Source organism: Aptenodytes forsteri, unplaced genomic scaffold (assembly GCF_000699145.1).
Source record: "Aptenodytes forsteri isolate BGI_AS27 unplaced genomic scaffold, ASM69914v1 Scaffold119, whole genome shotgun sequence".
In the NCBI taxonomy this organism is placed as follows: domain Eukaryota; kingdom Metazoa; phylum Chordata; class Aves; order Sphenisciformes; family Spheniscidae; genus Aptenodytes; species Aptenodytes forsteri.
Window position 1 is genome coordinate 3,381,341 of NW_008796165.1, and position 25,655 is coordinate 3,406,995.

General features: G+C 38.1%; 1 protein-coding gene across 4 annotated transcripts in view; it reads left to right on the plus strand.

Annotated features, from left to right (window-relative positions):
- ST3GAL3 (ST3 beta-galactoside alpha-2,3-sialyltransferase 3) overlaps positions 1-25,655 on the plus strand; it is a 193,535-nt gene that overhangs the window by 52,144 nt on the left and 115,736 nt on the right. For all 4 annotated transcript variants that reach the window (XM_009287282.2, XM_009287281.2, XM_009287284.2 and 1 more), the window contains 2 exons: positions 1,235-1,277; positions 20,416-20,508. In XM_009287282.2, coding sequence (XP_009285557.1) covers positions 1,235-1,277; positions 20,416-20,508 — 136 coding nt within the window. The remainder of the gene's footprint in view (positions 1-1,234; positions 1,278-20,415; positions 20,509-25,655) is intronic.

The following is a 25,655-nucleotide window of genomic DNA, read 5'->3' on the forward strand; positions in this document are numbered from 1 at the left end:
AGAACGGATAGGATGTGCCAATATCAAGTGCACAAATGTTCTGCAACGTCTGTTACCTAAGTTATGTCAAACATAATTCTTCCCTTGGCTCAGGAATTAAATCTTAATGGGATTGAAATCAATGGCACAGTTTACACTGACCTATCTGGTGCAATCGTTTTGTCTTGGGTACATGTTTAGGCTTTCCTGTTCTGCCGGTAAGTGATAGCATAAAAAGCTTGTGATCTTCTTGGGTAAACTACTGCAGCAGAAATTCTGGTGGTGTTTCATAAGGAAAGCAAACTTCTGTATTTCCACTGAGCTCTTTCTGAAAGGCTATGAGAATTTTTTTTTCTTCTTGTTTCTTTTAATACATCCTGATCTTTAAGCTCTGGAGGGATTATCTTTTACTTCTCTGTTTGTATGATTTTTTTTTTTTTTATTGTATTGTAGTGAGACCCAGTGGTCCTCAGTGTGAGGAGGCCCCTGAGCTTAACCCAACGCAAGAAGGACACTACACCTCTTAGTTTTTCTTGCGTGTCACATGCGAATTCTAATAGTTTTATTTTTTCTATCAAGTATTTGATTTACAAGATCACAATGTATTCAAAGATGCTGAATGCAAAGCTTACTCTATACAGGGGTTACAGATGTTGAGTGATAACTTTGGTTTTGTAGCTGTTCCCTGTTTGTGGCATAAACTATGACTTTGCAGTTTCCTATTGAACAACGTCACCTGAACTTGAAACATTTTTGCCAGTGTGAGTGACTCTCTTGAAGAAGGGCTGCTTGATTACAAAGTTGTGGGTTGGAATAGACAAGGCATCAAGAAAAATTTCAAAGCTCTACCATGTCAGGATCTAGGAGGAGTGTTTGTCATATAAATTACTGGCAAAATGATTTCTACTGCAAGCAGGAAAGTTTTGTATATCACTGCATGCGTGGTTTCAGTAGCGCTTTATTTTTATGACTACCAGATATCTTGGTTGATTCTAGTGATTTCTAAATTAATGGTTATCCACATATTCTCTTGCTTTAGTATTTCCTGGAGACTCAGAAATGTTAATTTGGGAATGCCTTGAAGTAAAAATAATCTGTGATAACAGCTGCTAGCAACTGGAAATTACGATATAGTAATTTCAGTTAGAAATAATTATTGCCTTTCTATAAGGACTTGCTGCTTTTTGGTTTTAGTGCCTTTTGCAGAGATCCTTGCAGTTTTTATGATATTGTGTCCCTTGCTTTTCTTTTCCAGAATATGACAAACTGGGCTTTCTCCTGAACCTGGACTCAAAATTGTAAGTAGAACAGTAGGACTCTTCTTTGTTTCTGTAGTTACAGATTTCTGTTGTAAGCAACTTTTATGTCACCTGGGCAGTTGGCTCACTGGACTATACAGTTCTATCTGGGACAGCCAAGTCCTGCAGCAACCTGGCAATTACAACTTCTTTCCTTACACTAGGCTTTGCTGGCTGGCTTGGATTGTGGTTCACTGTCATTAATTCCTTAATGACTGATCAAGAGGCTATAAATGTCCACCTGAAGCCATGACTGTCAGTCTGCTCTAGATATCCTACTGGTAATCTTCCAAATGAGGAAAAAATGTATTAAACATTTGAAAGCAGGAGGAATGTCAATCTGCAGTTTACTGGGATGCTTCAAAGTTTATATTTCCTTTCCACTTGTTTCTTTAAAAAGGGATACTACTATTTTTGTTTGTAAACTGGAGTGGAAAGAACCTCAACACAAGGCAGTGACCATTTGCTATGTCAGAAGAGCAACAAAGTGCTGAAGGATGATACTCGTCATGCTTTTTGCCATAAATCAGTCAAACTGAGACTGAACTTCTTAACACTAGGGGTCACTAGCGACTCTGTTTCTGAGGTCAACAGCCTCGCAGAAATTTTGGTATTGGGAGCACAAAGACTACTAATAACCTTCTGCCTCTGCTACTGTAAAAGGCACTGAAGCAATCCAGTGGCTTTGAATGACTTGAGGATGCATCCCCTGTACAATGTGTCAGGTTAATATAAAAACTGTTCTTAATGTTTAGAAAGTTTCATTCATTCAGGGTGTAACACTAAAGTTTTGAGTTTAGTCTTGCTGAGCAGCTTGGGAGCTTCCATACTGAAATAAAAACCTCGCAGCTGTGTTGGGAACTGCTGTTTGCAGGAAATTAGAAGGTCTCTAGATAAGAGCTTCTTTTACAGAAGAAGCTTGGTACATAAACTCAACTATAGTAATTTATCTGGCAAAAAGGTGCTGTAGAAGAACACGTATGAGAAAGAAGGAATATTGATTCCCCTCCCCCCCCCTAGCTGGTCAAGGTTTCTTTCTGGTCTCATGTAATGTCGTGTTCTGTGCGGTTTTTGTTGCATGCTGTCTGGAACCCGTGCTCGTTGCACAGTTACCAATTTTCTTTCTTTTTCTTTTTTTTCAATAGCAAGAGAGCCAGAAAAAAGTTGAAAATACCAAAAAATATACTAAATAAATTTTGAAAGAAAAATGGGTGACAGCCTAGAGGAATTTGCTGCTGTTCCACAAGTTCACTATGTGTGGTCAGGGTACCAAATAAGTTTTCTAAGTACACACTGAATTCAATGCTTTCTGCAACTCAATCAAGATGGTACCATCATAGAAGCGCTTTCTGGTTAAAAAAAAAAATTGTTTAGAGATGAAAGGGATGATATGTTCTGCACTGATGACTTTATTGGCAGAAATAATTTAATTATGTCTGTTGTTGTGATATAATCATTCTGGTGGAATTTTGCCATAGATCATAACTTTATAGGGTTCACTTAATTGACAGCGTGTGAGAGTCTAGTGCGACAATTAGTTTTCTCTCTTTTTTCCCTTAATCTTCCATTTGTTCAAAATCTGTTCCTGGCTGTGTTAGTTGATGTCATTTAAACTAATGACCTGGAGGACTAACACTTTCTAACACTTCGTTTTTCGTGCCCCTGTACTCGGCACTGAGTACACTGAGGTGAGGCTGCACCTCGAATACTGTGTTCAGTTTTGGGCCCCTCACTACAAGAAGGACGTCGAGGTGCTGGAGCGTGTCCAGAGAAGGGCAACGAGGCTGGTGAGGGGTCTGGAGAACAAGTCTTATGAGGAGCGGCTGAGGGAACTGGGACTGTTTAGCCTGGAGAAAAGGAGGCTGAGGGGAGACCTCATCGCTCTCTACAACTACCTGAAAGGAGGTTGTAGCGAGGTGGGTGTCGGTCTCTTCTCCCAAGTAACAAGCGATAGGACGAGAGGAAATGGCCTCAAGTTGCGCCAGGGGAGGTTTAGATTGGATGTGAGGAAAAATTTCTTTACTGAAAGAGTGGTTAAACATTGGACCAGGCTGCCCAGGGAAGTGGTTGAGTCCCCATCCCTGGAGGTATTTAAAAGACGTGTAGATGAGGCACTTAGGGACATGGTTTAGTGGGCATGGTGGTGTTGGGTCGATGGTTGGACTCGATGATCTTAGAGGTCTTTTCCAACCTTAATGATTCTATGATTCTACAAAGGTAGATCTGCATTAAAACTTAAGTGCTCTGACTTGCATTTTAAATGACACTATACAGAGGAAAGTGTTTGACATGAATAAATAGTAATGTGTCCATTTGCCTTTGCATCTTTCATTTTTTCATGTATTACTACTTTAGTGTCCTCTACCCTGTAGATGTCCAGGGCATGTTATTCAGGTATAATACATTCTGTTGTGGTTACAGCAATGTAATGATTCTGTTCACTGGTTCTCTTTGAGTTCATGAAAATGGTAATGAAACTAGATTTGTTCACTTTGGAAAGAAAATCTGTCAGAAGTATTTGAGAAGTGTCTTCTGTGGGAACTGTATGTCTGATGCATGCCATGCTATAGCATTAAGGAGGCTGGTATGGCCAGGAATCTCACCTGGAAGCGGATGGCCAGTTTTAAAGATACTGTACAGATGCTTTATGGAAATGACCGGTTCTGACCAGACATCTTGTTGCTCTGAGCTTGTCAGAAAGGAGACTATCAAGAAGGAAGATGCTTCCTTTCTGCAGTCTGTGCTTAGGCTAACTCTTCTTTGGAAAGTCTTTTAGCTTTTAAAAAGCAGAACGATATCTAGGTAGGGATTATTAAGAAAATACAAGATAAATGGGAAGCTGAGGAAATCTGTAAGCAACATAGTTTATGAATTCGTGGTTTCCTTAGTTAAAACAAGACCTAAGACACCTCAGGCCCAGATTAAGTGAAAAAGATCTGTTGCAAGAGGAGTTTATCTTTTAGTTATGCTTGTACCAACCATAACATCATTACCAAAATTAGAATATTAAACCAAAATATACCCAAAGTACAGAAACAGGCCAGTTGCATCAGTTTCTCCCAGGTAAAGAGGATTCCCAAGCAGCAGAGCCACACACCGTTTTAAAACCTTTAAGAATAAAATCCAGCATTTACTGGTTGTGTAGAGAAAAGTACTTATACAAAAAATACAATACAATTCACAGGTCTTAATTCTTGGGGGGGCCAATAGTTCCTGAACAACTTAAGGCCATCAATCACATTAGTGACTCAGCCAGTAGATTACTAGGTGCCACCAAATGCCAAGATTTGCAGTCGCTTTCTAACATCTGTGCTTGGCAAAGGGTTGCATGCTATTATTATTATTGAATATTTATATTGTAGTAGTTCTTTGAGGCTGGCCAGGTCCTAGAAACAAGAGTCTCATTCAGTACAAATTCTGAATCATTCTCTGAGCAGAACCTATGTTTGCATTGAATTAAATGAGAATTCTGCAGGAGGATCAGCATATGATCATGTAGTTAATTACAGGTGGTATCTTAATGCATATTTAGTGGGCCTAGCTGAAGGTTGCATGGTTGTTCTTTATTCTGTCACTTACTACTCTATGAATGCTTGGTTTAGTCACCTTAACGATTACTTTGAGTATGCCTTGGCATGTTACAAGTGTAGTTTCACTTATCTTGCACATGTGAAAAGCTCCTTTTTTGTAATAATCCGTGTGATTAGGGGGCTCTTCCCTTGCGTTGGTCACCCTCATGCTTCTATACAAGCTTTCCTTACTCTGCCAGCATGCCATTTGCTTGGTGAGATGGAAGCTAGGGACTGCTACTTCTGTCCTCATTTCAAACTCATCCTTGAAAAGCTATTTTCAAAGGTACTTTAGCAATTAGATTGGCGATTTGATGCTTCTAAACAGCAGCCAGAAAATAGCCCCCTTGGGTGACAGTGGATCTTTTCACCTGCTGCCACAGTCAGCTTGAAACCTTGGATGTTAAAACCTTGGCTGATGAATGATGGAGGAAGTGTCCCAGGGTTTGACTTTGACTGGGGAAGAACCACTCCCTCAAACTTTTGCAGATATTAGAAGATGCGTTTGAGCTTACTGGAATCATTCTTCACTTAAACAAAAAGATAGTGGGTATTACAATGTGTTAACTTGAGAGAGAAAGTAATTTTTTTTTAAAGGTAGAAACAGGTAAAAAAAATTGCTACCTTTCTAAATTAGAAAAATTACTGTGAGATCAGTGTGATATAATACAAAACAATAACATAATACTAATATAGTTAATATACTGTATTTATACGATATATGGTATATATTTTATATTTTATGTTTGTACTTTGGGAGTTTTTAGGCAGTACTTAATTAAAAGGAAGAATATTTTTTCCAGTGGGCTCCGTGCTTTGCTAGACATTTTGTGATACGGTGTATTTACATGTTTTTCCAGTATTTTAGATAAGATTTGGGAGGTGCAACAAAGTTTGGTTGGTTTTTTTTTTTTTTTTTTAAATTTTAAAAATTTTCAACATGATAATTCAAACTTAGCTTTAAAAAGAAAAGACAAAGAAATTGAGTGGGGGGGGGTGGGGGGAAGCCAGAAATAACAACCTTCACCCTGCAAACTCAAATGAAACTTGATCTAGACTTTGAAAAGACCGTAAAAATGGGGGGAGTTTGAGCTAGGGAATCACACAGACTGGGTTACTTCTGTTTGTTGAAATTCCTTTACTTCAGAGCTTTAATAATGAAGAACTGAAATAGAACCCCTTCCCCTCATTTTGTTTCTAGGGTGGGAGGTTGCTTTGAAACTGTTTGTGTCTATGTGTGGTACTTCACCATTAAGCACTGTAAAAATAAGCAATAAACGTGTTGGAATGCTGGACTTTCCCCTTGCCTGCTGCTGTGGGATTTCTTTGTGCCCTGTTTCCATTCCCATTTGTCTTTTTGTATTCCTGCGATCCTGAGCAGGGAAAAAGAAAAGAAGTGAGAAGTCCCAATGATCTCCCGTCCTGCCTAGGCAGGGGTAAGAGCGTGTCTCACGGGCCAAATGGAGGGATTCTGACCATCACAAGCAAGAGTGTCCTGATGCTTTTTCTGAAAGATTATTTCAAGGCTTAGCATGCTTTACGACATTGGTATTTTCGTGGCGGTTGGTTATTTATTTCTCTTTCATTTCAGATTTTTCTTTGACTTTTAATTCATGTCCTTCTACCTAATCCCTTCCAATCTGTACTAATTGTTTGAGCACTTCAACTATTGAAGAAAATGAACCCTAGCTATTCACAGCGATTCAATTACTGGGCTGTTTGTTGTTCATCCATCAAACCTCCCGCATTTGGGTGGGATGTAACTGCCATCCCCGTTTTTTTGTTTTGCTCTTCTTCGCTCATTTCAGGTTTTTTTCAATTTTGATCCTTTGGAATTCTTATAAGGATTTCTCACGTGAGTCTCCGTTATCTAACTTTGGGATTCCTGTGTTAGACACAACCTTCGTCGATGAAGATGATGAAGACTGTAGAACTCAGAATTACTGGCTACTTAGAACTGATTCATTACTTGATTTGTTAAGTGCAAACAAAGTCAAAAGCTTACGTTTGGTGCTTTTAAAAGGGCCAGTTTCCTGAAGCTGGAAGTAATTATGAACCAAACCATGTGGGAAAAGAACGTAAAGCAAAAAATATGAATGGCTGGGCATTGTTTAGAGCAGTTTTATACTGTTTGCCCCAACAAGTTCAGTTTCATAAGAAAGAAATGTTCATGGAAAAACAGTTTTACTGAGAGTATAAGGGAAAACAGTGATAATATTTTTATAGAAAGGTAGAAGTGTGCAGTAAAGACATGGAGTTTTGTTCTGTTTGGATGAGGAAAGAAAATGCTTTCCTTAATATCAACAACAAAAATTCAAGCAGCAGATACCTAAGTTTATGTGCTTTATAATTGTTATGTCTGGACAGCATTCTTGCAAGAATTTCTGAAGAAGTAGCTGAGGACTTTTTGGACTGCTAGAGATTATTAATAAATCTTCAAACACTAGGCGTTCTCCATATTCTTGGCAGAAAGTTGATGTACAAATATTTTAAAAGGAATGACTCATAAGCTTTTCAAGCCATTTTTGATTCTGAGCACAATAACATAATGGCCAATATGAGTTTCCACCAAAAAAAAAAAAAATTGTAATACATACAGTTCCAATTAGTGTGCATATTAAATAGGAAATACTTTTTGTTAGATGGGCTTGTTCTTCAAGTGAATGTCCATGAAGGTGCCTGGTATGCATGAGTTGATTTCTTTTTTGATATGTTCCTCTTAGACTGGGTTTGCACATTTTTTGTTCTTTTAATCAGCCAGACTAGTTGTATAAAAACTGGGAAGTCTATGAAGAAAACGCGCAGTTCCTTTTTTCCCCCTCCATATCTGTAAGGTGGAACACTTACTTTGCTTGTAGTTCTTCACCATAGTAGCATTAACCTAATTAAATGTATGTATGTTTGCTTGTTTGTTTTCCTGGGGTGGATATGGTTACAATTAGTTAACTTTACAAGTTTCTATTAACTGTTGTTTGAGCAAAAATTTTTACAGTTGTTGCATTCACAGAAGGCTAAATTTACTTTAGTAGCAAAACCCAATTCAGGGATTATCTATGAATTTATAAATTACATGGGTCCCTCCTGTTACTTTATCCTCTTGGGAGAAGAGCATATGAAAAGCCACACTTCATGTTCTTCCTTCAGAAAACTGTTCTAAAATTCAGAGATAAATTACTTTAGTTTTGGCCAGCTTCTGCGCTGGTAAGCTTGTTAAGTTTCTAGTTACTGAATATCCTCCTGCAAAGACCTTCTTGGGCCATCTAAGCATTGATCATTCCCAAAACTTCAGTTAAAGAAGTTAGAAACACTGCGTTAAGACCATTAAAGGAATTAGTCTCATTCTAATTCTAATTGGCTATACACTTTACTGCAAGGACTAGACGTTCTGTGACATCATGGGTCTTGAGACAGATTTATGTTAAAACACGGGCGTTCATAGTTGTGTTCTTGATATTGGTCATAATGAACAAAGTACCAGCACACATTGTGGAAACAGATGATTTGTTGCTGCCTGTCCTGAATCAAAGCAGTTGTGAGCTTATCATTAAACTGATGCAAGAGTTGCCTCTGTTGGAAATCCCAAAGGCATCTATGTGATCACCAGGCATCAACTCTTCTGCACCTGCCTGGCTTGACATAGATCCCTTCTTGCAGGCCAGCACTGTTCCATCTCCAAAGAGAAATCTACTTCCCTTTTGTTTCCCCTTGGAAATGTTTTAGGGAATCCTCATCTGACAGGTGAATGGAAATCAAGTGTATTCCAGCAAATACTGTTTATCAAGCCTGCCTCTAAAGCATGTCACTTCCTCTGCAGAACACTCTTGCTATGGTATCTAGACACAGCTTAGTTGTCAGCTCCTAATTTATATTTTTCTGTAGCTGGCTGTGAGGAGGTTTTGTAAATGGGGTGTATGGGAAGAGATAGCTTACTTAGTCTGCCTTTAAATTAATCTCCTGCATTGCTGTAACGTGACCAGAGATGTCAAAGCTTTGCTGTCGGTATGTGCTAAGAATGCTATACATAAATTTTGAGAATATGTAGTAGGTCATCAAGGCAGGGAAGAGTTTGGTGGAACAAACACATGCAGCCTTCCTGCATGCTGGGGAAGGACAGTAAAACCAAGACATACTTTTAACAGCTGTCATTATAATCTATTAGGTAAGAAAACAATATTTCATTTATGCTGAAAGAAAGCAGGAAGCCTTATTGCTGTGCTTGAGAAGAATTGCCTAGCAGAAGAGAGGATGGTGACACTGCCAGGCAGTGACATGCTGTGAAACCGTGATTCTTAGCTTTCTACAGAGATGATAGGCTAGAGGAACTCTAGGTGTGAGAAACTGAAGGAACTCTGTTAAATATAATCCAGAGGTGTATTTTATTTCACTTGTTCTGTTCCCAGTCTTATGACTGGAAATCTGACAGTAAGTCTTGTTTAGTAAAAATCTCTTCGTTCTACTGTTTAAAGTTGTTCTAGGACTGAAGGACAAGGTAAGTTTTGATTAGGTTGATAAACTTAGAATATGCTTTTTCCTTGAGGAAGCGTGACGTTGCTGCTAGCATCCTTGACAGATCTACACTGGAGAAGTACTCTAAAGGACCCCAGACCTGACAAGGGCTGGTGGTGTGTGATGCGCATTGCAATGAACAAAACATGATGAAGGCTACTTTGCCGCAGGAAGATTACTTAGAGCTGCGTCTGATGTGCCGTGTCGGGGAGGGGGTCGTGTAGCAGTTGTTGCTGTAAGATGTTTTTGAGGTTATGAATGTTTGAATTGAATTGTGATGCTCAGATAAGGTTTTCTCCACTTGCTCTTGAGAAAACCAAACAACTAAATTAATTCTTATGAAATACTTTGTGCTCTTACATTTTACAGAAGCCCATGTGATTCTTTCTCAGCTCACAGCAGAAATGAAAACAGGCAGAAATGCTACTCCTGACACTAGCTGCAGCCCCAGTCCTGCTCTCAGCAATGAGAATCAGGACCACAAAGGGAGGGACAGAAAACTGACAGAACATAATGTGCTGTTTCTTCCTTGTCTGCTATGCAATCTGTTCCAGGTTGTTAAAGAAGGATAAACTGAAAAGCCAACAAACAAACTGTTTTTGATTTGCATATTGAATGTGTTTGGATGCTTCTGTTTGATTTCAGACCTTTTAATTCCTACTTAAAAATATCTTCCCCCTGGCACTTTAAAAGGGTTAATCTTGAAGACCTGAAAAATATGAGCAGTGTCCTATACAGCTGCAAAATGTTGAGTGCCTTCCTCCTGCTCCTTTTCATCCTCTTTCAGTGACCCTTTTTTACATCATTGAAGGCAGAAATCCCCAAAGGTGGTTGTGTCATTTGACTGTTTGAGTCGGGGACTCTGATCTGTACAGGATTCAAAGCTGTGTTTTATCATCATGGAACTCAGGCTCAGGTGATTTTGTGAAGCGTTGCTATTTTGATGAACTAACAAGGAGGAGAGGATAGGATCTGTCCTGTTGAAAAGTGAAACCTATTTCAATGCTCAGTCTTGGAGTTCTCCTTTAGCCTGTACACCAACCATCTTAGAAAACCACTTCTCTCTTTTGGAGAGCCACGAATAACCTCCTTCTGATGTAGGACTGATGTTCAGTGAAGTTAGGGGTGATGTAAGATGAAGGAAGGTCTGATTAATTGGGCTGTTCACAGTTCTTTGAGACAAACTTTATTCTGTTCTCTGACTCATCGTGGTTACATATGGCAGTTTGGATGTTGGTTGGATGGCCTTTTCAGTCAAGCAGCTGCTCTTTGAAGTGAAAAAAAAAAAAAAAAGAAGTTATCTTAGCAGAAGAGCATTCACTAGAACAATGCATGGAGTAAACAGGAGAGTTTTTTGATCTGGGTGGCTCTGCAGCTGTTCTTACTGATAAGAGTTCTGGCTATTCTTAATTATTTACCCTAAAGCAGTTTGGATTTTTGTTAGTTTCATGAGGGCACATTTAGTCACAGTATCTGCAAGGGTTCCTCCAGGTCAGGGTTATGTTCTGTATTTATATACAGTAAGGTTTCTGGAGGAAACATTTGCCTCCCAATATGTAGCCTTCCTCTTAAGACTTCAGTGTGGTACTTATTAGATTAATTGATGTCTGTTTGAATTCATGACATCTGTCTCTAATATAGGTCAGTGAAGACAGCTTTTTTTGGACTACTACTTCAGAAAGAAGAGTGAGAAAAATTCACAGCCTCATGACCATATACAGCATTTTGTAAAACTACTGTTAAACCACATTCCCCAACTGTGAGGTCACCTCTATGTACTATCTAAAGCAATTCATTCACTGACCAGTGGTTTTTTTCTTCTCAATTTCAGTCCAGCCCAGAAAAAAAAAAAATTAAAGCCCTTGCCATATCCAGAGTCATCTTTTTCTTTGATTAAGAGGAGTTAAGTTGTTATTCCTTCCCAGGCTGTCCAGATCTTCCAAAGAAAAGTTTAAAGGGCAATCTTTATCACCCTTACCCCTGAAAAGTTATTGAAGAAACTGAAAAGGGAGGGTGTTGTGAGCTGTTCTTGTTAAAGATTTGCTATCAGGTGGCTGGGAGAGATTTTTCCAAGCGGGATTTATTCCCCTAAGGTTTGGTCTCTGCCAATTGCCTGTGCAATAGATCTGCTACTGCAATAGAAAGGGTTGAACTTCCTTTGTGGGAAGATAAAAATGGCCAGACCAAAGATTCACCTGCCCCAATGTCTTGTCTCAAAGTGCTCCCTAGAATTGTTTAGGGAAGGAGAAAAATACACCAGTGTGAAGCGAGCCTTGCTCCAGTGTCACTCTCCAGCTTCTGAGGAGAGGAAGCTTTGGTATTCCCAAGTTGGGGATGCTGTTAAATCTCTTAATAGCTTTTGATCCTATCTATACATCTGGCTTCTATAACATACTGATGTAAAGAAATCTACCGATTAACTGCATATTATGTGAAAGAAGTGCTTCCTTCTGTCAGTGTTTTACTGTCTTTACGATAATTTTGGTTCGTATTCCGATGATATGGGAAATAGTGAATAATAAATCACTGATCTTTTCCATAGCATTCCACTGTGCCAGTGTGCTCTCATGCCTAGCTAAACACTGTGAGTTTCTCTGAAATGAAGTGTTCCATATCCACACAATGCTGTGTTCTGCAATGAAACGAACTACATTTTTCAGAAGGAAGGTTTGGTGATTAGAACCTTAGTGTAACTGATTTTCTCATTTGCTATTTAAAACTGCTAAGTACTGGATTTTGACATTCAAATCTACTGAACTGTAGTATCCACAGAGGTAAAACTGTAGTTTCGGCTATGATGCTTCAGGAATTCTTAGTTGACCTTTTTTCCCCCACATCTATAGGCTTTGAGGGAGTATCTTTGTTTTCAGATGTACTGATTCCTACTAGTCTGAGCAGGGGATTCCTGGATTCTAATTGGGTTGAATTATTTATTCTCATCTCTTTAGCACTTGTTTGTCTCTCCTGGACCTACACTGCTGGATTCATTACACTACAAATAGAAAAACACTGCTCCCGATCCAAAGAAAGCATTGCCCGTTTGTAGATGTAACAGATGAGGGTTGGTGATGAAGACTTAAGGGTTACAGCAACAAAATTATGACATTTCAATTTATCGTCTTGCATTCCTTCGTTTGGCCAAAAATGGATGTGATAGGTGAGCATTTTATTTCCCATCAGACTTTTAATTGGCTCACTTTTTATGGCCATTGTGCTAACAGTGAGTTTTGAGAGGTATTTAAATAGAGAATTGCAGCATTTAATTTTTGCAAGTTTTGAGAATTACATGTTCTAATATTAGGGAGCACTATCATTTCTGACTTTGGGGAAATAGAGTTTATTTAGATGTTCTTCAGACAGTTCTTTCAGAAAGCAGTTCAGGTAGGAATCCCAGTTGACTGCTGAGAGAGTTTTTATTGACTACTAAGTGAGTCCTAACACATCCCAGCTCCAAAAAAGTGACTATCCTCCATTAGGTCATCCTTGTCTCTTATCTGTAAAACCAGAATGTTAATAATTATTACTGAGGATGGAAACCAGTCATTTTGGGTCTATGGAAACTAGAATAGCTAAAAGTCCAATAATATACATTCAGGAATTATGCTGATTATCAGCAAGTTACTTCATCATTAAATTACAAGTTTCTTTGTCCAAAGATTAATAAATAATCAAACTCAGGGAGCAGTCATCTTCAATTTTTTTTTTTTTTTCCTTTGGTAAACAGCTGCCTTCTGTGAAAATAAAATTTCTGTATTTCATGCTTTTTGTTTAGTCTAACAGTTGGTATTTCAGCCAGTTGTTTTCTCCTTTCCACGTTTCTTTAAAAACACAAACAAACCCTCAAATGGACTGTTTTCAGTTCATTTGAGTATCTAACACAAAGATAAGATACTCCTTATCTGTGTCTGTTTGAACACAATTCTGCTTTTTCTCTGTGCTACTAGTCTTAAAGGTAAGAGGCAACCTAGTCTTAAAAATAAGATGCAACAGAAATAGAAATTTAAAAAAAAGGGGAAAGTTTATAAAAACCCAAGGAGATCAGGAGAGCAGGGATATTACTCAATTCTTGGAGGAGTATGCAGCATGAGGTCACATACAAAATGTGCCATGGACTTTTCTTGGATTTTCTAGCTGCATCCTTTGAATCTGGTTTTATAAACTCAGCATTTAGTTTCTTTATTTACTTATTTAAAACAAACAAACAAAAACTTTCCAGCTTGAAAACTTCTGATTCTTTTGTCCACAAGGATCCCAACACTTTTTTAGGAGTTGATAAAAGGTTATTAATTGAGAAGCTCCAGGCAGGGATGTTGTACCTTCTCTTATAGTTCACAGAATCCAATGATATAGTCCTTTCTGACAGAGAAATCACTTGTAGCTGTATTTCTTAAGATGTTTATGTATTTAGCACTGCTGAGACTAATCTGAAATTCCTTCTTCTGCCTAGTGATCTAATTCCTAGTATGTCGAAGACCAAGAATGGAATTTAGTAAGGAAGTAGGATCCTCGTGCCTTTTTTGTGGATGGAAACCTCTTCCGTGTGTCTGTGCAAAGACGACATTTCACAAAGGGTGAATGGCATTGCCAGTGTTAGTGGTCTTCAGCTGTTGGTGCCCCTCTGCCTAGCGTGCGTTTCCCAAAGGGTAGCACTGACTTCGCATCGTGTCTTCATTCAGGGCTATGGAGGTGGGTCATGGTTTTTGCTGGAATGTCTTTAAAACTTTGTTTTCTGGGCCAGTTTAATGTAACCTAATCTTCTTCAGCTGGTGTTCTTAAGTAGTCCAAATAAATAAATAGAAGTATGTGTTGACTATCTTCACTGTTAAGAAATTAATTTCATGAGAAGCCACAATTCTTGGTGGAGAAGCAGAACAGGACATTTTTTTTAGTGTGCATCATATCTTTTTAGAATGAGGGATTTGGGCCATCTCCTCGTATTCGGTCATACAACCTCCTTGAGGAATTTGCTTACATACTGAAGTAACATTTGAAAATATTTACATCTATTTAGCTGGCTATAGTGTGATAGATGCATTTCCTGTCTCTTTCAGTGTAAGCATTCTGTTTTTCCTCTTCTTTCTATCTCCTCATTCCTTTCTTTTGTTTGTTTAGTTTTTCCTCAGCTGGAACTAGAAAAATAGCAAATATCACATGATCAGGCCATGTAATTCTTTGAACCAAAGTTTGGAAACTTCTAACAGAGCTGTAATCAGAGTTCCTTAATCTTCTCGTTGTGTTTCCTAACCCACACTGCACTTCTGTTGAACGTGGAGCTCCAGCTACATACCAAGAGGAGGGTTCATCAGCTCATCTTGTTTCTATAGTGTCTTGCACTCAAGGAGATTCCACATGTCAAAATGACGTGATGATCATGACTGTACTTATAAAGGCAGATGTGCAAATACATTTTTTTTCAGTCCCTTGCTGTTACTGGTGTATGGGAATTGACTACTATATAGGTGAAGGCTGCTGTTGTTGTTAATGACCTCTGCAGTTAATGGCTTCTCTTCCTCTGACTGAATAGCAGTAACTGAAGGAAAGTAAAAGAGCTGCATCACCAGACCTGCTAAAGGTGTCCTCCCATGCCTTTAAGTGAACTGGTAGTATTTGCAGTGAGGCTGACAGTCTGTAATAAAGGGGAGAGCTGATGGGGCGCTTACTTTCTCATCTGTCCCTTTAATACAAGTCCCTGACAGCTGGGAAGGGAGGGCTGGTTTATGGTTTTGTTTCAGGGTTTTTCCCCCTCAAATGAGATCTGTTGCTTTACAAGCTTATGAGATATTATGAAAAAGCATACTGAGGACTGGAAGCTGTCTATTTATTAGACTATAACTGATGTATAAAACAAATACAATTCAAAGATCTGTGACTCTGATATTAATTAAAATATAAACAAATGTACACCCTAGCCACTCTGATTGTGTCTTCGTTAGTGTCTTTTTGGAGCAGTCCTGCAATTTTGAAGCAAATTCCATAATTGTTTCTTACTGTATGCTGACTGAGTTCACAAACTCATTTTGAAATGTAGCCCTGGGCTTATTTGGGGGTAACTAGACTGAAAGCTTTATTCCAGGAGTCTACGAAATGCAACAATATTTAATTGGGGACGTAAGAGTCCAAACTAAAACTTGGCCTTTTGGCCAACATTGAGCCATGTATGTATGTGATGGATACATCTGGCCCAGGGAATCTGACTGGAGTCCTATCTAAAATAAAATGCTCTGAATCACAGAATCATAGAATAGTTTGGGTTGGAAGGGACCTTTAAAGATCACCTAGTCCAACCCCCCCTGCTGTGGGCAGGGACATCTTCAACTAGACCAGGTTGCTCTGAGCCCTGTCCACCCTGACCTTGAATGTTTCCAGGGATGAGGAATCTCGTGTGGTGTAGATATGGGGTCTCAGCATTAACTGCTGTGATTTAGCGATCTGCCCTTTTTTGATCTGCCAAATTACTTGCTAATATTATTTCATTATTACTTCATAATAACCACTGTGTTTTATGTGCCTTTCATTTCATGTTCTCATCACGTCTCCTATTCATTCTTCAGGTATCATGACATACGTTTTGTAGAGCTGCTGTATAAGTATAAGACTCAGGTTATTTTGGACCGAAGAGAAAGAAACCCCAAGGCCAAAGAACTCCTTTTCTTTGTTTCAGAAATGTATCAGTACATATATTTTGTGTGCAAGAGTAACAGCAAGAGAAATCAGTCCTCAAACAAGATGATCTCAAGCAGATGAAGGTTTTTCAATTTTTACAGTCCACAATGTAATTCCATGTGGAAGGCAAAGAGGCAAAATCTGTCTCTTAAAGTAGATTTTGTAAAATTCAATTACATAAGCTCAGTTGCGGACTTTTTTTTTTAGTAGTCCAAACACTGAGTTTGTATTAGTAATTTCTCTTTTTTAAATGGATTTAGATTCCATCCCATCCTATGGGATGACATGCTGTCCCTGATCAGACATGATGAAGGAATTAACCATGGTGACGTTTTCATATTTGAGATTAAAAGAAGACACACATCTGCCAAATGCAAGCAGAAGGAAAAATCTTGTTACTTTTTCTAAATCGTCTGAAAGCAGCTGGATTTTTAACTTACCCAAATTGTGAAATTTTGTTAAGATTGATATCCACATAACAGTGTAGAGAAGCACATAAAGTCTAAAGAATTCAGGATGTGTGCTAGTCTCATAGGAGAAAAGTCAGAAAAAAAGCAAGAGTGCATTTTCTTTTTAGTGGAATAAGCCAATTACTTCTATTTGACTTCACCCTCATGCAGGCACTTGATTAAAAAATGCAGATGTTTACAGTTACTGACTATGAATTGTTTCCCTCATTTATTCTGGGTAAATTTATTATCTTACTGGGTTTTTCCTGCACAAAATCTGAGCAAAATTTAAGGGTTTGCAGTGTCATTTAATTATATCCTTTCTGCTGTCTCCGCTAGCTCTTTAACTACCTCAACCCAACTGATGCTTTCACTTGAACTAAGAGCATGAGAATCAGGAGCTGGAATAATGTGCTTGGACCTGGAAGATGTAGAGGAGATTTGCACCTTTGTGCCATAACAGTCATGATGGCCCTGGCTGGCTTAGCGCAAGAGTTTTCTGTGTGAACGGGATAGCCTTGGATTCCAGGCACAGTAATGGAGCTAGTGAGATGAACCTATTTACTAGTAAAGCACTAAGAAAATAATATTGTTTGGTTTGGTGCATAGTACTTGACCCATCTGTTGTAAGCAGCATTCAGGATTATAAAACGAAAATCAAACATAAGCTCTTGAATGCCGTGCACCATGTTTTGGTAATTTGCCAGGTGGCCTTTGCAGAGTGTACTTTCAGTAATAGGGCTCCTTCCATTTGGAAACAAGAAACATAATCAAAGAAGTAGCAATATATGCAGCAATGTAATAAGTACACTGTCATCAGATATGAAGGAGATGCTTATTCATACACTTCAGTTCTGTATATGTTTTTGTTACAGAACTGTGTACCTACTAACAGCAGTGTGATTTTTACAAAGCTGGATTTGTTTGAAAAATGTATAGTTCTCTATGGGATGCTTCATGCAGGATGTTTTGCAGTCCGATTTATGGAAGAGCAATCTGCGAGATCTGTGAATCTTGCAGAAAAAAAATGCAAAGCAAATTTATCTGTCTAAAATTATGTTAGCTTGGATAGCTTCATGTGGTAGCAGAATGGTAGACGGCAAGGCTGTATCCAGCCTTACTCTAAATGTTTTCCTTTGAGTTACACCTGATGTAGGCTTACCATTATGAGCATTCTGGCAATGACAGTGTGTAATGTGTAATCTGAAGAAATTGAACAAATAAAATGTGTCCCTAGATGGACTTAAAATGTAGAGTGCCCGTTTCTAGTTTTCTGTAGCTTGCTGGCTCAATATGTGGCTAGAAGAAAGGAGATGAGCAAATGTTGAATGATACGAGATGGCAGCTACAATTGGCTTACGAGAATTGTTCTGCCTCTGGCACTCTGGATCATGAACTTCATCACATCCAAGAAATGTTAACAGCTCGGCCCCTCAGGCTTTAGCAGCTCTGAGTATCTTTGTGGGTTTTGTAATTGACAGCTCCACCATCAGTATGCGGCTCTGATTGGCATTCTGTGCGACTCAAATGCATGAGGGTTTCAGCCTACTATTCTTTTGCAGAAACACCATGATGGGCATCTGAGTGACATTTTAATTTGATAATGAAAGCGCCATTAAATCAGAAAAGAGAAAAATGCCTGTGTTTGTGGCGCAAGATATTTCGTGTGATCACTGAGGTCACTTGAGAAAGGCCTGCTGTTGAAATAGTTATACAAGTTTGCCAGCAATGACTCACTACCGTGGTGGCTGCAGATAAATTCCAGTTGCTTTCTACTTGTTTTTGAAGATTTTGGTATTAGGGGTTTCAGTATGTTGCTTAAACAGTAAAAATCCAGCAACACTTAAGTTTGCTTGATAAAAGATTAAGATTTCCCACACTTCTTCATATGTGAAATGCTGCAACAAGCTGTGATCTGTACACCCTGCTGTCCCTTTTGACTGTGTCAGAAGGGGATATATTTTAGCACCATTAAAACCTTCTGTTTTGTCAGCAACAGGCCTTTCCTTCCTGTGCCTATTTCTAAAGAGATCCTGACCGGAGTCCGAACACAAATCATTCAGTGCAAGTCTTCAGGATTCAAACTTCTAGATGCTCGCATCTTAGATGCTTTCTTCTCTCTCTCATTTAGAGATATGTATTATAATATCACCTATGGAAACCAAACTCGTGGATTTGGGTTGTGCTAGACAACGTTACACCTGTATCTATCTCTCCATAGCTATATAATATATTTAGAGAAATCTAAACTTTGCTGTAAATAATTGACAGTGTAAATAGTCAAATGTGTTGTTCTGCCATCTTGTAGATAAGGAATTGTGATAGTAAAATATTACATGTTTTGACCAAAACCATGCAGGAAATCTGTGGCAGAATTAGAATTGGGTCCATGTTCTTAAGCTTCTTCCGGTGCTTTTCATCTGCAAAGGTCTTAAGAAATTAAATACTTACAGTGATTTTTTTTTTCTCCAGTTTATTTCCTCTTCCAGCTGTTGAAGGCTTAGATTTTTATTCAGCAGAAATAGATTTTATTCTTTAAGAACTATAGATTTAGGAGGCTTTGTACTGTATGCAGCTAATGGTAAAATTAACTGTCCATCTATTGATCACCCAGTTGGAACTGGCTAGTGATCTCTTGGGAAGTGACCCCAGGACCAGTACAAGGATAGTTACTACCAGTTCAGCATGGAGTTACTGTCATTCAGGTATGTAATTTTGCCAGCCAGGGTTCTGTTTGCACCACGGTTCACAGTCCCTCCGGGACCTTGTCTTCAGCTCAGGGGTCCACTCACTTGAAACTCTGAATCCATGCTCATTACATTTAGCAGTAGTTTGCTAGTTAAATGATATTGGTGACGTACATGTTGGTGATGCCTGGAAAAGAAAGTATGGTTGTGATAATAATGGGCTCTTCAAAACTATTTTTGTGGATCTACTCTGCGGATCCGTACTGTCATCTTCGTTTGACTCCTACTGTTGACCTGTAGGAAAGAACCTTTCATTACTTGCCTACTGCTAACAAAATGGTGTAGCAAATACAGTATTATCGATTGACTTTTTGCGGTAGTTAACACTTGCAACTTCCACTGAATGTTGAGCATGTAACTGTAAATGCATTTTTTTTTTCCTGAAGGTATATTAATAATTCTCATACTGTGACTGACATTAAGGTATCTAATGTTACTTTGAAAGCACAAGTGAGTTAACCCTTGTAATGTTTTCATGAAATGGATGAATGTAAAAATTTTGCAGGTGGTGAATAGGGACACAAATAAAATTAAATGTTTTTTCCAGGTCGCTCAGTAGATCTATGGTAGAAGTATGTACTGGACTTAAATATCTTTTCTTGATAATCTTGTTTCTGTACAAAAACTAAATGAAAAAAAAACCAATAGTCTGAATTTGACCCCGAAATCACTAGGCAAGCTGAATCAAGACACATCTCAACAGAACAGCAGCAATGTCATCTGTTCCAAATACTGAAAACATGCATCTCTTGATGATAGCCTGTCAGAACTGCTCGGCAGTTTGTTTCAAATGCTTGAAAGATATCTTCTAAATAATATTCTAAATAATACTTTTTATAATTTTAACTTTGATCATACTTTAGAAAAAGCCAAAGCAAAGTGCTGTTTATGTTGTCTTCCTTTTGAAAGGTTGAAGTCTAAAATGATATCTTGATATTTTTCTTCCATGAGCTTTACCTTCCTAGGTATGAAAATCTTTCAGCAAAACTAGTGGCTTAGTGGTATTTCAGGTATCTTTAATCCTATCCTTTGTTTGTTGTTCTCCTGTGATGCTATATTGCAACAAATAAATATTTGTCTGTGTCTACTATTATTCCTCACAGCTGTTTTTCAGAAAAGTTATAAGGAAAAAAATAACTTGGATGACTGCAAAAGCCAGTTCATAGCCAGGAGAGTCCTGACTCTCTACTTATTTTTTTCACAGGCCTCCAGAATTGGCATCAAAGTATGCAAATTTCTCTGAGGGAACGTGCAAGCCTGGTTATGCATCAGCGCTCATGACTGTCATCTTCCCAAAGTAAGTAATTACTTTACTGGGTTTTTTTTCCCTTCTTCCCCGATGACTTCTCATCCTTCAAGGTAGATGATCTGCAGAGATTGTCTTGAAAAGTATAATTATCTGTCACTTGATGGGTTCAAGGGGAGACCGGTGTTGAAATTCTGGGCTATTTGAGTGGTCAGTGGCAATGGCTTAATTGATTTCAGTCTGACTAGGAGCTTGCTCAAAGAGTAGAGAGTTCTGTGTGTTGAATAATAAAACAAATTATATTGTCATTGCATGATACAGCTGTGTGGTCAAGCTCACTGCTGGTACCAGATGATGCAGTCCTTAGGAAGTGTCAGTCATGAAGTGACAGATTAAGGTATCTGGAGTAGTAATTTGTGGTCCTTTTTTTTTTTTTTTTTTGTACTTGGGAGAACAGGGTAAAGCCTCCCTCAGGTGCCTGGAGGCTTTGCAATAGTGTTTTCCAAAGAGTCTAAGACTTGTTATTAACAAGTTGTGCATCTTACTGTGTTGAGAAGTTATTGTTAGCTGAAGTGTTACTAGTTTCTTCAGAATTTGTTTCCTTCTGAAAGGGTGGAAAGTTGCAGTACCGTTTGATAGCTCTCAAATGAGGAATGTAATCATAACAGATCCACCAAAACTTAGCTTTAAATTTGGCTTATGGCTTTCTCTAATGCACCATGTGGCTTCTGCATTTCAAGGAGTTTGTAGAATTGCTGGAATACAGTTCAGAACATAGATTGGCAAGAACATTATACTGTTGAGGCTCAAGGATCTCAGTTTGGTTTGTCAAATGGAAAATTTGACTGAATCGTTATTTGACCTTTGTACAAGCTTCTAATGCATGTGGAAAAGATCCTCTAGTGCAGTGACCTCTTTGGCAAAAGAGGTTGTGGACTCTTTAACACAACTGGTAGTTTTCTAGAAGATACATTTTATTTCTTTTGAGGAGGGAATTTCCATGACTTGCACATATAGAGGTTATATGCCAAGCCTGAAACTGGTGGTATCTTCTTTCTTTGTTTTTATTGGCAAACATGGTATCTGCAAACTTTAAAAATCAAAAATAAGAATCTGACATTGCCTTGTAACCAGCAGATACTACAGCCAGGCCTTAAAAACAAAACAAAACACTAAGTGTTGAGACTATGTTCTCCATCACCAGTGAAAACAAATAATTATCAGTATTATCTTCTGTGTGAATTTTGGAACTCTGGCTAGAATATAAATAAATACTAGAACTGAAGGTAGATACATTATCATCCTCTTCTTTTAAGAACTTTGAGTGCTTTTAAATCTGTTTGTGTACATATTAAATGCAAATAGTATAGCAGAGGAATATAAGGTAATTTAACTGTGATAAGATGTCTGAAGCTAAAGCCTTCCTTATACGGCTGGAACCTAACTGCCCTTTCCAAGGCATAGCTGTTGTTACATATTGATTCTGCAGAGATAAATGATATACACTGAAGAAGGAAGACTGAAAAGATTAAGGCCAGAAAAATACCGTTAATGGTCCCTTATTCTGATTTGTTTTGTGACACAGGACATGATGTTTTCTTCCAGTAAATTCATCATGGATCATAGGCTAGTTAGCTTGATTTAAAGATTTCAGTGGATGGAGAATCTGGTAATAATGTGCTACATTATTCCTATCGATAAACTCATCATTGCAAAAATATTAATCTTATTTTAATTTTAAATTTATTTAAGACTTTGGCTTTGGTGGACTTGGCAGTGCTAGGTTACTGCTTAGACTTGATGATCTTAAAGGTCTTTTCCAACCTAAATGATTCTATGATTCTAAGAAGGAGGTTTTTTGCCTGCTAGAATCCGAAGTGTTATTTATTCTCTCCCTCAGTAGCTACTTACAGATTGCTGTTCAGTCACCTTCTCCCAGTAGCTAACTGCATTGAACTAATACCATGCAAAGAGGTAGTAACTTGTCTCTAGTATAACTAGGTGGTGGTTGTCTTGTTCATACGTTGAAAAATCATATTCATAGTTCTAAAGACAGCATCTCGCTGGGGATTTATGTTCAGTTGCTTCTCTAACAGGAACCCTAAACCTTACTAAGGTTGACTTTTTTTTCCAGGATGTCCTTTAATTCTTTATTAATTGAATTCCGTGTCGGACATTTTATTATTTTACGTAGGATTGGTGTAAGGATGGCTGACCAGCAGTTCTGCAAAGAATTCCATGCTACACTTAAGATTCTTTCTCTTCTGAAACTTCACTGGTACTCAAAGAACTATGCAAAGTTAATATTACTAAGCCAGGTATCATAATGTAATATATTTAGAACTCTTAAAGCCAAATTAGCTTGCCTGTTGATTTAAGAATTTGAGCTACATGATTTCTTTTATTCTAGCTTTTGTTTTCAGTTTCTCGTATCGTTAGGAAAACATCATCTCTGCGGCTGACATTTTTCAGGCTTGGTGTTTGTCATAAAATGTGTGGGTTTGTTGGGTTTTTTTATTATTTGGATAAAGTTGGTTTGGCTGTTTTCAAGCATGAATAAAATGAATAAATGTTTTCCCATTCTAAAGGTTCCTGACTTTTTAGTGCAATTTTAAGTGTAAATAGGCAAAATATGATGGAAATAGTTGAGATAGAATAAATATTTTTAGAGGATGTAACTCTTCTTGGTAAGTGCTTCTTTAATGGTAAAAATGTGAGTTCAGATGTTACCAGCCATAAGCAAGCGCTAGACCAATTAAAGAGCAGTGCCCTGAGAAATCTCAAAATGTGGTTGCCAGTAAGGAAAGACTATTTTTTATTATTTTTTTTTATTTATTTTGAGGTCCTCAGTCGATCAGTTCTCATTCTAGCAATGCTTGATGTCTTCATCAATAATCCTAGCTGGAAAAAATCCTAGGTTAAGTGTGCAGATGATACGCTTATTGGAGAGTACTAAATAAAGGATTGGTTACTTTTAGAGAACAATCTGGATTGCCTGATGTAAATGGCCACAGCCTGACAAAATATATGTTAATACATCCAATATGAAATAAGACATCTGGGAGGAACAAATGCAGATTATACCTTCAAGACAGAAACACTCTGTCTTGGAAACAGACACAGAGAAAGCTTCATGTAATCTCAACAAAATATCATAGCTGAAATGCTATTTCAGTTTCATATGTACACATGTAAGTTGAGAAATTTTGTGTGTAGCACTGATTTCAAATTAAAAACCCAACCCCAAAAAAACCCTACAACCCAAGACTTCTAGAATACTGTGTCCAGTTTTGATAGTGAAAGTCCGAGAAGGGAAGGGAAATAAGAGATTGAAGGAAAGCCACAAAAATGAACAAGGACTGGCTTAAATAGTAAAGTAAACAAGGCTCCTAGAAATAAGTCATCTTTCTGAAGCAGAAGTTGTATCCAAATGAGGAGAATAGGAAAGAGCATTAACTTTGGCAAGTTAAATATAAACCATAATGAGGTAGGCCAAAAAAAATGTTGAGGAACAACTTTATAAAGGCATTAAGAAAAAAAAAAAAGCTTTTTGTCTAACTGTCAAAAGCAGAAAGCCTGCCAGAGATCCCGATGGGCTGATAGGTGGTCATAATATTACATGTGAGCTAAGGGAAGGTAAAGCCATAGCAGAGAAGTTATTTGCATTGCTATTCACTGCAAAACAGTTCCCATGTGGAGCCTTCCTTTCTGGGGGACAGGCTGGGGGAAGCTGACAGAAGGTTGACGTTTTGGAGCAAATTGGCACAATGAATTGCTAGGAAAAGTTCTCACTTTGTGAAGAACTCGGTGGTGAAGTTGCCGAGTTACACACGGTTGTGTACAATCATTGCTTAAATTGGCCTTAGAATGGAAGAATGAAAAGCAGTAAACGTGTCAGGCTTTTCAAGAGGGGTCCGTGGAGCGTTTGGGAAACTGGAAACTAACAGCGAGCCTGGTTTTTGTATTAGGCACCTCGGCAGAGACTATAAAAAAGGAATAGAATTAGCGTTCATTCACAGGAATAAAGGTGATGGTAGAGAGGAGTCAAGTTGTCTTTTGCAGCAGGAAGTCCCACCCTGTAAATCTGCTCATGTTGTTTGAATGGCTGGATGAGCATTTGGTAGAGGTGATTTAACTAATACAATATGTCTGGATTTCTTGGGAAAAAAAAAACCCCAAACAAACACAAAACCCATCAAAAAACTCAACCAAACACTTGGCATTTCAAAGACTTTTGGGAAATTAAACTGGTGTAATCCTGTAGTGGCTAGGTAGTGACTAGGGAAAGATTGGAAACTGTATGGAAAAAAATAAGAAGATTGGACAGTACAGGGACGTTACCCTTGGAGCCCTCTGGAGAACGTGTGCTGGGATCTCTGCTGTTCCAAGTGCTCATAAACTATCTGGAACAGAGGATGAATAATAAAGCGCTGACACATTTTTCCAGGTAGCAAGACCAAAAGCTGACTGTGAGGAATGTGGGAGGGATCTCACAGCACTAAGTGATGGGGCAACAAAGTAGCAGGCCAAATTCAGTTCTGGTAGATGTAAGGTAGTGTTTGTTGAGAAGATTGATCTGGCAGCGCACACCTAATGATGGACTTAGCTATGCCTTGGAAGTCCGGAAAGAGATCTTGGAATTATTCTGCATGGTTCTGCAACTTACTGACCAGCAATGGTTAAAAGACCGTGGACATATTAGGAGACAAATGCAGGAAACCCAAGAATATGTTATGCCACTGTATAAATACCCCTTGCTCCTCTGTCTTCAATAACACATAATTCTCTTTAACTAATTTTGAAACAGGTCTAGAAGACTTAGGTATATATAGTGGTAATAAAGAGTAAACAAAAACATTGAGCCATTTCCATGCTCAGAAAGATTGAATAGACTTAGACTTTCCAGTTTGAGGTAGAGCAAGCAGAGGTCAAATGGTATTCACAAGTATGTGTAAAATAGTGAATGGCATAGAGAAGATGTTTAGGTGATTGCTTCTCAGAACAAGATTCAGAGGTATTAAATGGGAATATTGTGCACCAGGTTTAAAATAAAGGGAAATGCTATTTCATGCTATTTCCAGTTATGTTATTCTGAGAATGAGTTCCATAGTGGGCAAAAGATTTAAAAAAAAAAAAACCAAACCAAAAAAAAAAAAAAAAAAAAAAAAAAAAAATTGAACTAAACTTGTCTAAAAAAC